Below are 15,165 nucleotides of genomic sequence, written 5' to 3' on the forward strand. Positions count from 1 at the left end.
ATGCAATTTTTTCCAAATTAGGGGGTTTAAAATTCTTATTAACCTGTAATTATAGCATAATGAAAATCCCTGTTAAATTATCCCTTTTTCATAGGCAAATGTTGTTAGCTTGGTCCCTCATCTTTAAACACAATTTTACTCCTCACTCTTATATAATTTGGAATAATAAGGACCTACTGTATAAACATAAATCTCTTTTCTTTGATAATTGGGTTAGTAATGGAATTATTTTTGTATCTCAACTTTTCAATCAGAATGGTTCAATTTGTAATTATTCTGAGTTCTTGGTAAAGCATGGAATTCCTGTTACTCCAAAAGAGTTTGCCATCGTGGCTGATGCAGTGCCACAAGGAGTTATCATGCTTTATAAAGGATTTTCTTTTCCATTTCTTTGTCGCTCAGTGGATCTATGTAAGACATTTGTAGGTAAACAGTGCTTTTCTTCATCTAAATCCAAAAACAATAAGAAAATTCGAGTCTTGTTTCAGGAGGAGTCTGTCTCTGTGCCTTATGTAATTTCTTATTGGAATAGTTTTGTAAGTGATATTCCATGGAAAAAAGTTTGGACATTACCTCACAAATACCTGATAACTAACAAAACGAGAGAAATTAGCTTTAAATTAATTCATAGGTTTTACCCAGTTAAGTGCTTTCTCAAAAGACTTAAGAATGACATTGATACTCTATGTTCTTTTTGTTCAGAGAAGCCTGAAACTACTTTACATTTATTTTGGAACTGCTCTTTCACGATGACATTTTGGTGTGACATTTGTGATTTTATCAAATGTTATGTGAATCCTAACTTTGAATTAACATATAGAAATGTCGTTTTTGGTTTTCATGAAGGTGAAAAGAAAAGTGATATTTATTTTATAAATCTTATTGTTCTGTTAGCTAAATTTTACATTCACAAATGTAAATTTTCTAAATGCAATCCTCTTTTTTTGAGATTTAAACATGAAATGAAGATGTATTTTGAGTCTATTGAGTTATCTAAAAACTTAAAAGCTATGAGAACAGTGGCTGTGTTTAAGGATTTAGCACTTAATCTGGACTGAAAGACTGAAGAAACTTATTCTGGACTGAGGGTCTCTGGTGTATGGTTGTAATGTAATGACGATGATTGTTGTTAATGTTTTTGTGGGTTTTTTTTTTTTTTATATATATATATTTTTGTGTATGTTTTGCTGTTATCTTCAACAAGCATTTAATAAGAAAAAAAAAAAAAAAAAAAAAAAAAAAAAAAGATGTTTATCGCTTTGAAATCACGTTCAAGAAGTCTTTTTTTTTTTTTTTTTTTTTAAAAAAAAAAAAAAAGAAAAAAAAAGAAAAAGAGACGAGCATTAGATTAGCAATTTGGAATTCAGAAGACATTTAAATAATAATAAAAACATGGATTCATCTTATTAACAGAGTTACGTAATCAGATTACTTTTAATTTTAAAGTAACTAGTAACGAAACGCATTACTTTTGAATTGAGATGGAAAGTGTTCCTCGAAATCAATAAAAACAGTCAAATGCAAACTCAGAAAATTATACAAACCTGCAATAATCAAATATGTTAAATAAGACAAATATCATTTATGTATATAATTCCATTTTATTAACCAATGATCAAATTAAACCATTCTGCTCATATTCTTCATGTAATTGGTTTGAATGGTGCCCTCTACTGTACAGATATGAATTTACGTTTCTCGTGAATATGAAGCAGATGATATATGCATATATTGCGTGTTGTAATTGTGTGTCACCTGGCTGATGGTGGGCAGTTTGGTGAGGAGCATCTGGAAGACTGGAGGAGGAAGTGTTTGCTGCAGGACCTGTAGGAGCTGCTGCGGCTGACCACACACAGCGATCGCATTCGTCAGATGATCCACGCCCTTCTCATAGTCACCTGACAGAGAGACGACCAGGGTTAACACTCAGAGCTGGTAAAGCTTACTAACACCTTAAAAAAATCACTTTGTTGAGTAAAATATCAGTTGAAACTAGTGCTGTCAAAACATTAAATCGCATTCAAAATATACGTTTTTGTTTACATAATATGTGTGTGTATATTGTTTATATTTATTATTTACTGTATAAATTAATACACACTCATGCATGTATATTTATTTAAAATATGATATGGTTAAATATTTAATATATAAAATATAAGAATATGAATGTATATACATGTAACATTTTTTAAAATAAATACTGTATGTGTGTGTATTTATAAATTATATTAAAATTATATATATATATATATATATATATATATATATATATATACATACACACAAAGTACACATACATGTATTATGTAAACAAAAACTTTTTAGTAAAAAACTTTATTTTTAATCATCAATTATCTCACATAGGACTTCGGAGCATCGGACTTCGGAGCATCGTACTTCGGAGCATCGTGAATCATTGATTTAGATCGGGACCTCGGAGCATTTATTGCGAATTTTTGATTCAGATCGGGACTTCAGAGCATCGCAAATCACTGATTCAGATCGGGACTTCGGGGCATCGCGAATCATTGATTCAGATCGGGACTTCGCAGCATCGCGAATCATTGATTCAGATCGGGACTTCGGAGCATCGCGAATCATTGATTCAGATCGGGACTTCGGAGCATCGCGAATCATTGATTCAGATCGGGACTTCGGAGCATCGCGAATCATTGATTCAGATCGGGACTTCGGAGCATCGCGAATCATTGATTCAGATCGGGACTTCGGAGCATCGCGAATCATTGATTCAGATCGGGACTTCGCAGCATCGCGAATCATTGATTCAGATCGGGACTTCGGAGCATCGCGAATCATTGATTCAGATCGGGACTTCGCAGCATCGCGAATCATTGATTCAGATCGGGACTTCGGAGCATCGCGAATCATTGATTCAGATCGGGACTTCGGAGCATCGCGAATCATTGATTCAGATCGGGACTTCGGAGCATCGCGAATCATTGATTCAGATCGGGACTTCGGAGCATCGCGAATCACTGATTCAGATCGGGACTTCGGGGCATCGCGAATCATTGATTCAGATCGGGACTTCGCAGCATCGCGAATCATTGATTCAGATCGGGACTTCGGAGCATCGCGAATCATTGATTCAGATCGGGACTTCGGAGCATCGCGAATCATTGATTCAGATCGGGACTTCGCAGCATCGCGAATCATTGATTCAGATCGGGACTTCGGAGCATCGCGAATCATTGATTCAGATCGGGACTTCGCAGCATCGCGAATCATTGATTCAGATCGGGACTTCGGAGCATCGCGAATCATTGATTCAGATCGGGACTTCGCAGCATTGCGAAAAAGTTAAACGTCAGATGATCCACGCCCTTCTCATAGTCACCTGACAGAGAGACGACCAGAGTTAACACTCAGAGCTGGTAAAGCTTACTAACACCTTTAAAAAATCACTTTGTTGAGTAAAATATTAGTTGAAACTAGTGCTGTCAAAACATTAAATCCCATTCAAATAGAAGTTTTTGTTTACATAATATGTGTGTGTATACTGTTTATGTTTATTATTTACTGTATAAATTAATACACACTCATGCATGTTTATTTATTTAAAATATAATATGGTTATATATTAAATATATTAAATATAAGAATATAAATGTATATACATGTAACATTTCTTAAAATAAATACTGTATGTGTGTGTATTTATATATTATATTAACATTATATATATATATATATATATATATATATATATATATATACAAAGTACACATACATGTATTATGTAAACAAAAACTATTTAGTAAAAACCTTTATTTTTTTAATAAGAGACTATAAGGGGTATAAGAGAACATCTCTAAAGTGATGGACAGGTAATCATCAATCATAGGATAACTTATTCTCTCTCTCTCTCTCTTTCTCTCTCTCACACACACACACACACATTTAGAGAAAATAATGACGGGGTTATCCCTGAAGGTGATGTGCTCAAGAAACTACCCACACCCCAGTTTATATTCCCCTGAAGCATCCAAATTCAGACCACCTAGACCTACATACCGACGGGATAATCTGGAGAAGTGAGGAGGTGGCCATGCCTCATCAGTGTTTGACTTACCTTCCATTTGTTTAATTTAGCTAACAATGATTTTAGATTTGAGTTTGCACTATGTTATTAAAAACAAGTTTTAATCAGTTTTTAAATCATTGATTCAGATCGGGACTTCGGAGCATCGCGAATTATTGATTCAGATCGGGACTTCGGAGCATCGGACTTCGGGGCATCGCGAATCATTGATTCAGATCGGGACTTCTGAGCATGTATCGCGAATTGATTCAGATCAGGACTTCAGAGCATCGCGAATCATTGATTCAGATCGGGACTTCGGAGCATCGCGAATCATTGATTCAGATCGGGACTTTGGAGCATCGCGAATCACTGATTCAGATCGGGACTTCGAGGCATCGCGAATCATTGACTCAGATCGTGACCTCGGAGCATCGAACTTCGGGGCATCGCGAATCATTGATTCAGATCGGGACTTCGGAGCATTTATCGCGAATCATTGATTCAGATCGGGTCTTCGGTGCATCGCGATCATTGATTCAGATCGGGAATTCGGAGCATCGCGAATCATTGATTCAGATCGGGACTTCGGGGCATCGCGAATCATTGACTCAGATCGTGACCTCGGAGCATCGAACTTCGGGCATCGCGAATCATTGATTCAGATCGGGACTTCGGAGCATCGCGATCATTGATTCAGATCGGGACTTCGGATCATCGCGAATCATTGATTCAGATCGGGACTTCGGGGCATCGCGAATCATTGACTCAGATCATGACCTCGGAGCATCGCGAATCATTGATTCAGATCTGGACTTGGGAGCATGTAGCCTAAGGATCGCTATTCATAACATATAACTATAACTTGGCAAGGCTATTTATAGGCTAAAAGACCTTTAGTGAACACAAATAGGATTATTTGAAACTGTTGGTTCGAGTTTTATTATGGATGTGTCGCTTTGAATTGGTTAGCAAACGCTTTCGAGGTTCATATGATAGTAGCCAGGACTTCTTTCCTGTATTTAAATGACGGAAGTACACGGTTTCCCGGGAAATCCGTCCCAACAGCTGTAAATTATTATGGTAAGCTTAATTTAGTTTAAAGCAAAACATTACAATTATGGATTTACGTTGTATTCGCAATATAATTACAATTTAAATTTTGTTAATTTTGAACAATGAAAGTTGTGTGTAGCGTCAATTTTAATAAATGTTGTGCACTTTGTTGATACCTAATTAATTTAATGCTAATCCATTGAAACTTGACAATATGACAGTTTTGAGCAAAAAAAGAGCAAATAAAGTTTGTTTTCATTTTTTGATGATTTGTTGCTTTAAATCGCAGTTTGTGTATCACAGCACATTATTAATGAAGGCACATGAATAACTCTGACACATTACAATGATTTATTTTATTTTTATTTTGGAGTTTAAAAAAAGAGGAAACTCCCCTTAAACAGAACACATTTAAATGCGCTTCCTGTCCCACAATACCACATTAAACATAAATAACTTAAATACATGAACACAGATAAATGACAGCAGCATGTACTCTTTACTTTACAGTTTACTGCTTGCATATTTCATAATTGTGTAAACCCAAAATGCTTTGCTAGTAAAACAAATAATTGGCGAAGAAAAAACAGGTCATGCTCGTCTCCTGTAGTTCTAATACACTGAAACACAAGTCAACTTCAACAGGTCAAGCTCAGATTCAAAACAAAACTCGCTTCTGTGCGTGCACTGTTTGAAAACTGGATGGAAAGGGGGCGGGGCAGAGCGGCGGACTGATTCGAATCAGACAGGACGTGATGTCACAGAGCTGCTGGAGGTCTTCTACTCGATGTCGTTGTCGCTGACGCTCTGAGCGCTGATGATACGCTGCACGAAAAAGAGACGAGCATTAGATTAGCAATTTGGAATTCAGAAGACATTTAAATAATAATAAAAACATGGATTCGTCTTATTAACGGAGTTACGTAATCAGATTACTTTTAATTTTAAAGTAACTAGTAACGAAACGCATTACTTTTTAATTGAGACGGAAAGTGTTCCTCGAAATCAATAAAAACAGTCAAATGCAAACTCAGAAAATTATACAAACCTGCAATAATTAAATATGTTAAATAAGACAAATATCATTTATGTATATAATTCCATTTTATTAACCAATGATCAAATTAAACCATTCTGCTCATATTCTTCATGTGATTGGTTTGAATGGTGCCCTCTACTGTACAGATGTGAATTTACGTTTCCTTTCATTTTGCTTTTGTTGTGAAATGGTCTATTTAATTTATAAAATAATACATTTTGTATATTAGAAACAAACAAACAAGCCCTGCCCAAATTTAAAAAGTAACTCGGAAGGAACAATGCATTGCTTTCCACAAAAACCAAGAAAGGAACATAAATAGATCCTTTTTTTGGGGGGTGTAAGGCAATATTGTAATGCATTACATTTAAAAGCTGTTTTCCCCAACACTGCTCGTGAATATGAAGCAGATGATATATGCATATATTGCGTGTTGTAATTGTGTGTCACCTGGCTGATGGTGGGCAGTTTGGTGAGGAGCATCTGGAAGACTGGAGGAGGAAGTGTTTGCTGCAGGACCTGTAGGAGCTGCTGCGGCTGACCACACACAGCGATCGCATTCGTCAGATGATCCACGCCCTTCTCATAGTCACCTGACAGAGAGACGACCAGAGTTAACACTCAGAGCTGGTAAAGCTTACTAACACCTTAAAAAAATCACTTTGTTGAGTAAAATATTAGTTGAAACTAGTGCTGTCAAAACATTAAATCGCATTCAAAATATAAGTTTTTGTTTACATAATATGTGTGTGTACACTGTTTATATTTATTATTTACTGTATAAATTAATACACACTCATGCATGTTTATTTGAAATATGATATGGTTAAATATTTAATATATAAAATATAAGAATGTGAATGTATATACATGTAACATTTTTTAAAATAAATACTGTATGTGTGTGTATTTATATATTATATTAACATTGTATATATATATATATATATACAAAGTACAAAGTACACATACATGTATTATGTAAAAAAAAACTATTTAGTAAAAAACTTTATTTTTTTAATAAGAGAGTATAAGGGGTATAAGAGAACTTCTCTAAAGTGATGGACAGGTAATCATCAATTATCTCACATAGGACTTCGGAGCATCGGACTTCGGAGCATCGCGAATTATTGATTCAGATCGGGACTTCGGAGCATCGCGAATCATTGATTCAGATCGGGGCTTCGGAGCATGTATCGCGAATCATTGATTTAGATCGGGACCTCGCAGCATTTATTGCGAATTATTGATTCAGATCTCAGGGCAATTATCGCGAATCATTGATTCAGATCGGGACTTCGGAGCATTTATTGCGAATCATTCAGATCGGGACTTCGGGGGCATCGCGAATTATTGATTCAGATCGGGACTTCGGAGCATCGCGAATCATTGATTCAGAGAATTAAAAAATGGATCGCCAGTGATTTTTTTTTTTAAACTAAAATAATTAATTCCGTTTTCTAATCATTGATTCAGATCGGGACTTCGGGGCATCGCGAATTATTGATTCAGATCGGGACTTCGGAGCATCGCGATTCAGAGAATTAAAAAATGGATCGCCAGTGATTTTTTTTTTTAACTAAAATAATTAATTCCGTTTTCTTATCATAATAATAATAATAATAACTTTGAATAGAAGTACAGTGAAAAATAATTCAAATACGTTCAGCGTTCGCTCCATCGGCAGCAACACACGCGCACACACACACACACACACTCGTTCGCTCCATCGGCAGCAACACACGCACACACACACACACACACACACACTCGTTCGCTCCATCGGCAGCAACACACACACACACACACACTCGTTCGCTCCATCGGCAGCAACACACACACACACTCGTTCGCTCCATCGGCAGCAACACACACACGCATTAAAGAATTCAGTGAACATGAGCCTTGTCTTCTGTCACACACACGCACACACTTTCAGATCAATAGGATAATTGTTTCCTTCTTTTTCCTTATTTTTTGCTTTTAAACAGTTTGTGTGAGTGTGTGTGATTTTGGTTGGGTGACAGTTGTTTGTTACTTGTTCTGTTCTGAATATCACATTTAAAGGATTTGTTGTGGAATAGCCTATGTTTTGTGTATTTAAGCGTGCAGCAAAGGATAGTAGGCTTTTAATTGGTTAAAATTCTTAAAATGATGGTTAATGGTTAACAGGTTAATGAGCATCCCATAGCTAGATCAAATTAGTGCACAATCAACTTTGCATTGCAATCGCGTCAATGATCATCCAGTGCACGTGCATCATCAAAAGCGGTTGTTATTGTTATTCTTATGCTTGGCTTAAGAATAAGCCTATGGGTCGCGTAAAAAAAAAAAAAAAAAAAAAGGGTCGCTCTTGAAAAAGTTTGAAAACCACTGATGTAGCTTAAGGATCGCTATTCATAACATAACTATAACTTGGCAAGGCTATTGATAGGCTAAAAGACCTTTAGTGAACACAAATAGGATTATTTGAAAGTGTTGGTTCGAGTTTTATGAATGTGTCGCTTTTAATTGGTTAGCAAACGCTTTCGAGGTTCATATGATAGTAGCCAGGACTTCTTTCCTGTATTTAAATGACGGAAGTAGGCGGTTTCCCGGGAAATCCGTCCCAACAGCTGTAAATTATTATGGTAAGCTTAATTTAGTTTAAAGCAAAACATTACAATTATAGATTTACGTTGTATTCGCATTATAATTACAATTTACATTTTGTTAATTTTGAACAATAAAAGTTGTGTGTAGCGTCAATTTTAATAAATGTTTTGTACTTTGTTGATACCTAATTAATTTAATGCTAATCCACTGAAACTTGACCATATGACAGTTTTGAACCAAAAAAGAGCAAATAAAGTTTGTTTTCATTTTCTGATGATTTGTTGCTTTAAATCGCAGTTTGTGTATCACAGCACATTATTAATGAAGGCACATGAATAACTCTGACACATTACAATGATTTATTTTATTTTTATTTTGGAGTTAAAAAAAAAAGAGGAAACTCCCCTTAAACAGAACACATTTAAATGTGCTTCTGTCCCACAATACCACATTAAACGTAAATAACTTAAATACATGAACACAGATAAATGACAGCAGCATGTACTCTTTACTTTACAGTCTACTGCTTGCATATTTCATAATTGTGTAAACCCAAAATGCTTTGCTAGTAAAACAAATAATTGGCGAAGAAAAAACAGGTCATGCTCGTCTCCTGTAGTTCTAATACACTGAAACACACGTCCACTTCAACAGGACAAGCTAAGATTCATATATATATATACAAAGTACACATACATGTATTATGTAAACAAAAACTTTTTAGTAAAAAACTTTATTTTTTAATAAGAGAGTATAAGGGGTATAAGAGAACATCTCTAAAGTGATGGACAGGTAATCATCAATTATCTCACATAGGACTTCGGAGCATCTTACTTCGGAGCATCGCGAATCATTGATTCAGATCGGGACTTCGGGGCATCGCGAATCATTGATTCAGATCGGGACTTCGGGGCATCGCGAATCATTGATTCAGATCGGGACTTCGGAGCATTTATTGCGAATTATTGATTCAGATCGGGACTTCGGAGCATCGCGAATCATTGATTCAGATCGGGACTTCGGAGCATCGCAAATCATTGATTCAGATCGGAACTTCGGGGCATCGCGAATCATTGATTCAGATCGGGACTTCGCAGCATCGCGAATCATTGATTCAGATCGGGACTTCGGGGCATCGCGAATCATTGATTCAGATCGGGACTTCGGGGCATTGCGAAAAAGTTAAACGTCAGATGATCCACGCCCTTCTCATAGTCACCTGACAGAGAGACGACCAGAGTTAACACTCAGAGCTGGTAAAGCTTACTAACACCTTAAAAAAATCACTTTGTTGAGTAAAATATTAGTTGAAACTAGTGCTGTCAAAACATTAAATAGCATTCAAAATAGTTTTTCTTTACATAATATGTGTGTATACTGTTTATATTTATTATTTACTGTATAAATGAATACACACTCATGCATGTTTATTTATTTTAAATATGATATGGTTATATATTAAATATATAAAATATAAGAATATAAATATATATACATGTTACATTTCTTAAAATAAAAACTGTATGTGTGTGTATTTATATATTATATTAACATTATATATATCATATATCATCAATCATAGGATAACTTATTCTCTCTCTCTCTCTCACACACACACACATACACACACACATTTAGAGAAAATAATGAAGGGGTTATCCCTGAAGGTGATGTGCTCAAGAAACTACCCACACCCCAGTTTATATTCCCCTGAAGCATCCAAATTCAGACCACCTAGACCTACATACCGACGGGATAATCTGGAGTGAGGAGATGGCCATGCCTCATCAGTATTTGACTTGCCTTCCATTTGTTTAATTTAGCTAACAATGATTTTAGTTTTGAGTTTGCACTATGTTATTAAAGACAAGTTTTAATCAGTTTTAAATCATTGATTCAGATCGGGACTTCGGAGCATCGGACTTCGGGGCATCGCGAATTATTGATTCAGATCGGGACTTCGGAGCATGTATTGCGAATCATTCAGATCGGGACTTCGGAGCATCGCGAATCATTGATTCAGATCGGGACTTCGGAGCATTTATTGCGAATCATTCAGATCGGGACTTCGGAGCATCGCGAATCATTGATTCAGATCGGGACTTCGGAGCATCGCGAATCATTGATTCAGATCGGGACTTCGGGGCATCGCGAATCATTGATTCAGATCGGGACTTTGGGGCATCGCGAATCATTGACTCAGATCGGGACTTGGGAGCATGTAGCCTAAGGATCGCTATTCATAACATATAACTATAACTTGGCAAGGCTATTTATAGGCTAAAAGACTTTTAGTGAACACAAATGGGATTATTTGAAACTGTTGGTTCGAGTTTTATTATGAATGTGTCGCTTTTAATTGGTTAGCAAACGCTTTCGAGGTTCATATGATAGTAGCCAGGACTTCTTTCCTGTATTTAAATGACGGAAGTAGGCGGTTTCCCGGGAAATCCGTCCCAACAGCTGTAAATTATTATGGTAAGCTTAATTTAGTTTAAAGCAAAACATTAGATTTATGGATTTACTTTGTATTCGCATTATAATTACACTTTACATTTAGTTAATTTTGAACAATAAAAGTTGTGTGTAGCGTCATTTTTTTATAAATGTTGTATACTTTTTTGATACCTAATTAATTTAATGCTAATCCACTGAAACTCGACAAAATGACATTTTTGAGCAAAAAAAGAGCAAATTAAGTTTGTTTTCATTTTTTGACGATTTGTTGCTTTAAATCGTAGTTTGTGTATCACAGCACATTATTAATGAAGGCACATGAATAACTCTGACACATTACAATGATTTATTTTATTTTTATTTTGGAGTTAAAAAAAGAGGAAACTCCCCTTAAACAGAACACATTTAAATGTGCTTCCTGTCCCACAATACCACATTAAACGTAAATAACTTAAATACATGTACACAGATAAATGACAGCAGCATGTACTCTTTACTTTACAGTTTACTGCTTGCATATTTCATAATTGTGTAAACCCAAAATGCTTCGCTAGTAAAACAAATAATTGGCGAAGAAAAAACAGGTCATGCTCGTCTCCTGTAGTTCTAATACACTGAAACACAAGTCAACTTCAACAGGTCAAGCTCAGATTCAAAACAAAACTCGCTTCTGTGCGTGCACTGTTTGAAAACTGGATGGAAAGGGGGCGGGGCAGAGCGACGGACTGATTCGAATCAGACAGGACGTGATGTCACAGAGCTGCTGGAGGTCTTCTACTCGATGTCGTCGTCGCTGACGCTCTGAGCGCTGATGATACGCTGCACGAAAAAGAGACGAGCATTAGATTAGCAATTTGGAATTCAGAAGACATTTAAATAATAATAAAAACATGGATTCGTCTTATTAACAGAGTTACGTAATCAGATTACTTTTCATTTTAAAGTAACTAGTAACGAAACGCATTACTTTTGAATTGAGACGGAAAGTGTTCCTCGAAATCAATAAAAACAGTCAAATGCAAACTCAGAAAATTATACAAACCTGCAATAATCAAATATGTTAAATAAGACAAATATCATTTATGTATATAATTCCATTTGATTAACCAATGATCAAATTAAACCATTCTGCTCATATTCTTCATGTGATTGGTTTGAATGGTGCCCTCTACTGTACAGATATGAATTTACGTTTCTCGTGAATATGAAGCAGATGATATATGCATATATTGCGTGTTGTAATTGTGTGTCACCTGGCTGATGGTGGGCAGTTTGGTGAGGAGCATCTGGAAGACTGGAGGAGGAAGTGTTTGCTGCAGGACCTGTAGGAGCTGCTGCGGCTGACCACACACAGCGATCGCATTCGTCAGATGATCCACGCCCTTCTCATAGTCACCTGACAGAGAGACGACCAGGGTTAACAATCAGAGCTGGTAAAGCTTACTAACACCTTAAAAAAAAATCACTTTTTTGAGTAAAATATTAGTTGAAACTAGTGCTGTCAAAACATTAAATCGCATTCAAAATAGAAGTTTTTGTTTACATAATGTGTGTATACTGTTTATATTTATTATTTACTGTATAAATTAATACACACTCATGCATGTATATTTATTTAAAATATGATATGGTTAAATATTTAATATATAAAATATAAGAATATGAATGTATATACATGTAACATTTTTTAAAATAAATACTGTATGTGTGTGTATTTATAAATTATATTAAAATTATATATATATATATATATATATATATATATATATATATATATATATATATATATATATATATATATATATATACACAAAGTACACATACATGTATTATGTAAACAAAAACTTTTTAGTAAAAAACTTTATTTTTAATCATCAATTATCTCACATAGGACTTCGGAGCATCGGACTTCGGAGCATCGCGAATTATTGATTCAGATCGGGGCTTCGGAGCATTGTACTTCGGAGCATCGTGAATCATTGATTTAGATCGGGACTTCGGGGCATTTATTGCGAATTTTTGATTCAGATCGGGACTTCGGAGCATCGCAAATCACTGATTCAGATCGGGACTTCGGGGCATCGCGAATCATTGATTCAGATCGGGACTTCGCAGCATCGCGAATCATTGATTCAGATCGGGACTTCGGAGCATCGCGAATCATTGATTCAGATCGGGACTTCGCAGCATCGCGAAAAAGTTAAACGTCAGATGATCCACGCCCTTCTCATAGTCACCTGACAGAGAGACGACCAGAGTTAACACTCAGAGCTGGTAAAGCTTACTAACACCTTTAAAAAATCACTTTGTTGAGTAAAATATTAGTTGAAACTAGTGCTGTCAAAACATTAAATCCCATTCAAATAGAAGTTTTTGTTTACATAATATGTGTGTGTATACTGTTTATATTTATTATTTACTGTATAAATTAATACACACTCATGCATGTTTATTTATTTAAAATATAATATGGTTATATATTAAATATATAAAATATAAGAATATAAATGTATATACATGTAACATTTCTTAAAATAAATACTGTATGTGTGTGTATTTATATATTATATTAACATTATATATATATATATATATATATATATATATATATATATATATACAAAGTACACATACATGTATTATGTAAACAAAAACTATTTAGTAAAAAACTTTATTTTTTTAATAAGAGACTATAAGGGGTATAAGAGAACATCTCTAAAGTGATGGACAGGTAATCATCAATCATAGGATAACTTATTCTCTCTCTCTCTCTCTTTCTCTCTCACACACACACACACACACATTTAGAGAAAATAATGAAGGGGTTATCCCTGAAGGTGATGTGCTCAAGAAACTACCCACACCCCAGTTTATATTCCCCTGAAGCATCCAAATTCAGACCACCTAGACCTACATACCGACGGGATAATCTGGAGAAGTGAGGAGGTGGCCATGCCTCATCAGTGTTTGACTTACCTTCCATTTGTTTAATTTAGCTAACAATGATTTTAGATTTGAGTTTGCACTATGTTATTAAAAACAAGTTTTAATCAGTTTTTAAATCATTGATTCAGATCGGGACTTCGGAGCATCGCGAATTATTGATTCAGATCGGGACTTCGGAGCATCGGACTTCGGGGCATCGCGAATCATTGATTCAGATCGGGACTTCGGAGCATGTATCGCGAATTGATTCAGATCAGGACTTCAGAGCATCGCGAATCATTGATTCAGATCGGGACTTCGGAGCATCGCGAATCATTGATTCAGATCGGGACTTTGGAGCATCGCGAATCACTGATTCAGATCGGGACTTCGAGGCATCGCGAATCATTGACTCAGATCGTGACCTCGGAGCATCGAACTTCGGGGCATCGCGAATCATTGATTCAGATCGGGACTTCGGAGCATGTATCGCGAATCATTGATTCAGATCGGGACTTCGGAGCATCGCGATCATTGATTCAGATCGGGAATTCGGAGCATCGCGAATCATTGATTCAGATCGGGACTTCGGGGCATCGCGAATCATTGACTCAGATCGTGACCTCGGAGCATCGAACTTCGGGGCATTGCGAATCATTGATTCAGATCGGGACTTCGGAGCATGTATCGCGAAGCATTGATTCAGATCGGGACTTCGGATCATCGCGAATCATTGATTCAGATCGGGACTTCGGGGCATCGCGAATCATTGACTCAGATCATGACCTCGGAGCATCGCGAATCATTGATTCAGATCTGGACTTGGGAGCATGTAGCCTAAGGATCGCTATTCATAACATATAACTATAACTTGGCAAGGCTATTTATAGGCTAAAAGACCTTTAGTGAACACAAATGGGATTATTTGAAACTGTTGGTTCGAGTTTTATTATGGATGTGTCGCTTTGAATTGGTTAGCAAACGCTTTCGAGGTTCATATGATAGTAGCCAGGACTTCTTTCCTGTATTTAAATGACGGAAGTACACG

The 15,165-nt window shown here is 35.9% G+C and overlaps 1 protein-coding gene across 31 annotated transcripts in view; it reads right to left on the reverse strand.

The window, feature by feature from the left end:
• Nucleotides 1–15,165, reverse strand: part of tomm20b (translocase of outer mitochondrial membrane 20b) — a 67,162-nt gene that overhangs the window by 18,641 nt on the left and 33,356 nt on the right. For 4 of the 31 annotated variants that reach the window (XR_008155914.1, XM_052569126.1, XM_052569130.1 and 1 more), the window contains exon 4: nt 12,446–12,588. The exons of 11 other annotated variants lie outside the window; for them this stretch is intronic. Coding sequence is in view for 13 of the 20 variants with exons in the window: in XM_052569126.1 (XP_052425086.1) it covers nt 12,446–12,588 (143 nt within the window). In the remaining 7 variants the exon portion in view is untranslated. Of the gene's footprint in view, nt 1–1,755; nt 1,899–5,446; nt 5,927–6,590; nt 6,734–11,831; nt 12,012–12,445; nt 12,589–15,165 lie in introns of those variants that run through there. 16 more of the 31 variants (XR_008155909.1, XM_052569129.1, XM_052569123.1 and 13 more) reach the window with 8 other exon arrangements.

Source organism: Carassius gibelio, chromosome B11 (assembly GCF_023724105.1).
Source record: "Carassius gibelio isolate Cgi1373 ecotype wild population from Czech Republic chromosome B11, carGib1.2-hapl.c, whole genome shotgun sequence".
Lineage (NCBI taxonomy): Eukaryota > Metazoa > Chordata > Actinopteri > Cypriniformes > Cyprinidae > Carassius > Carassius gibelio.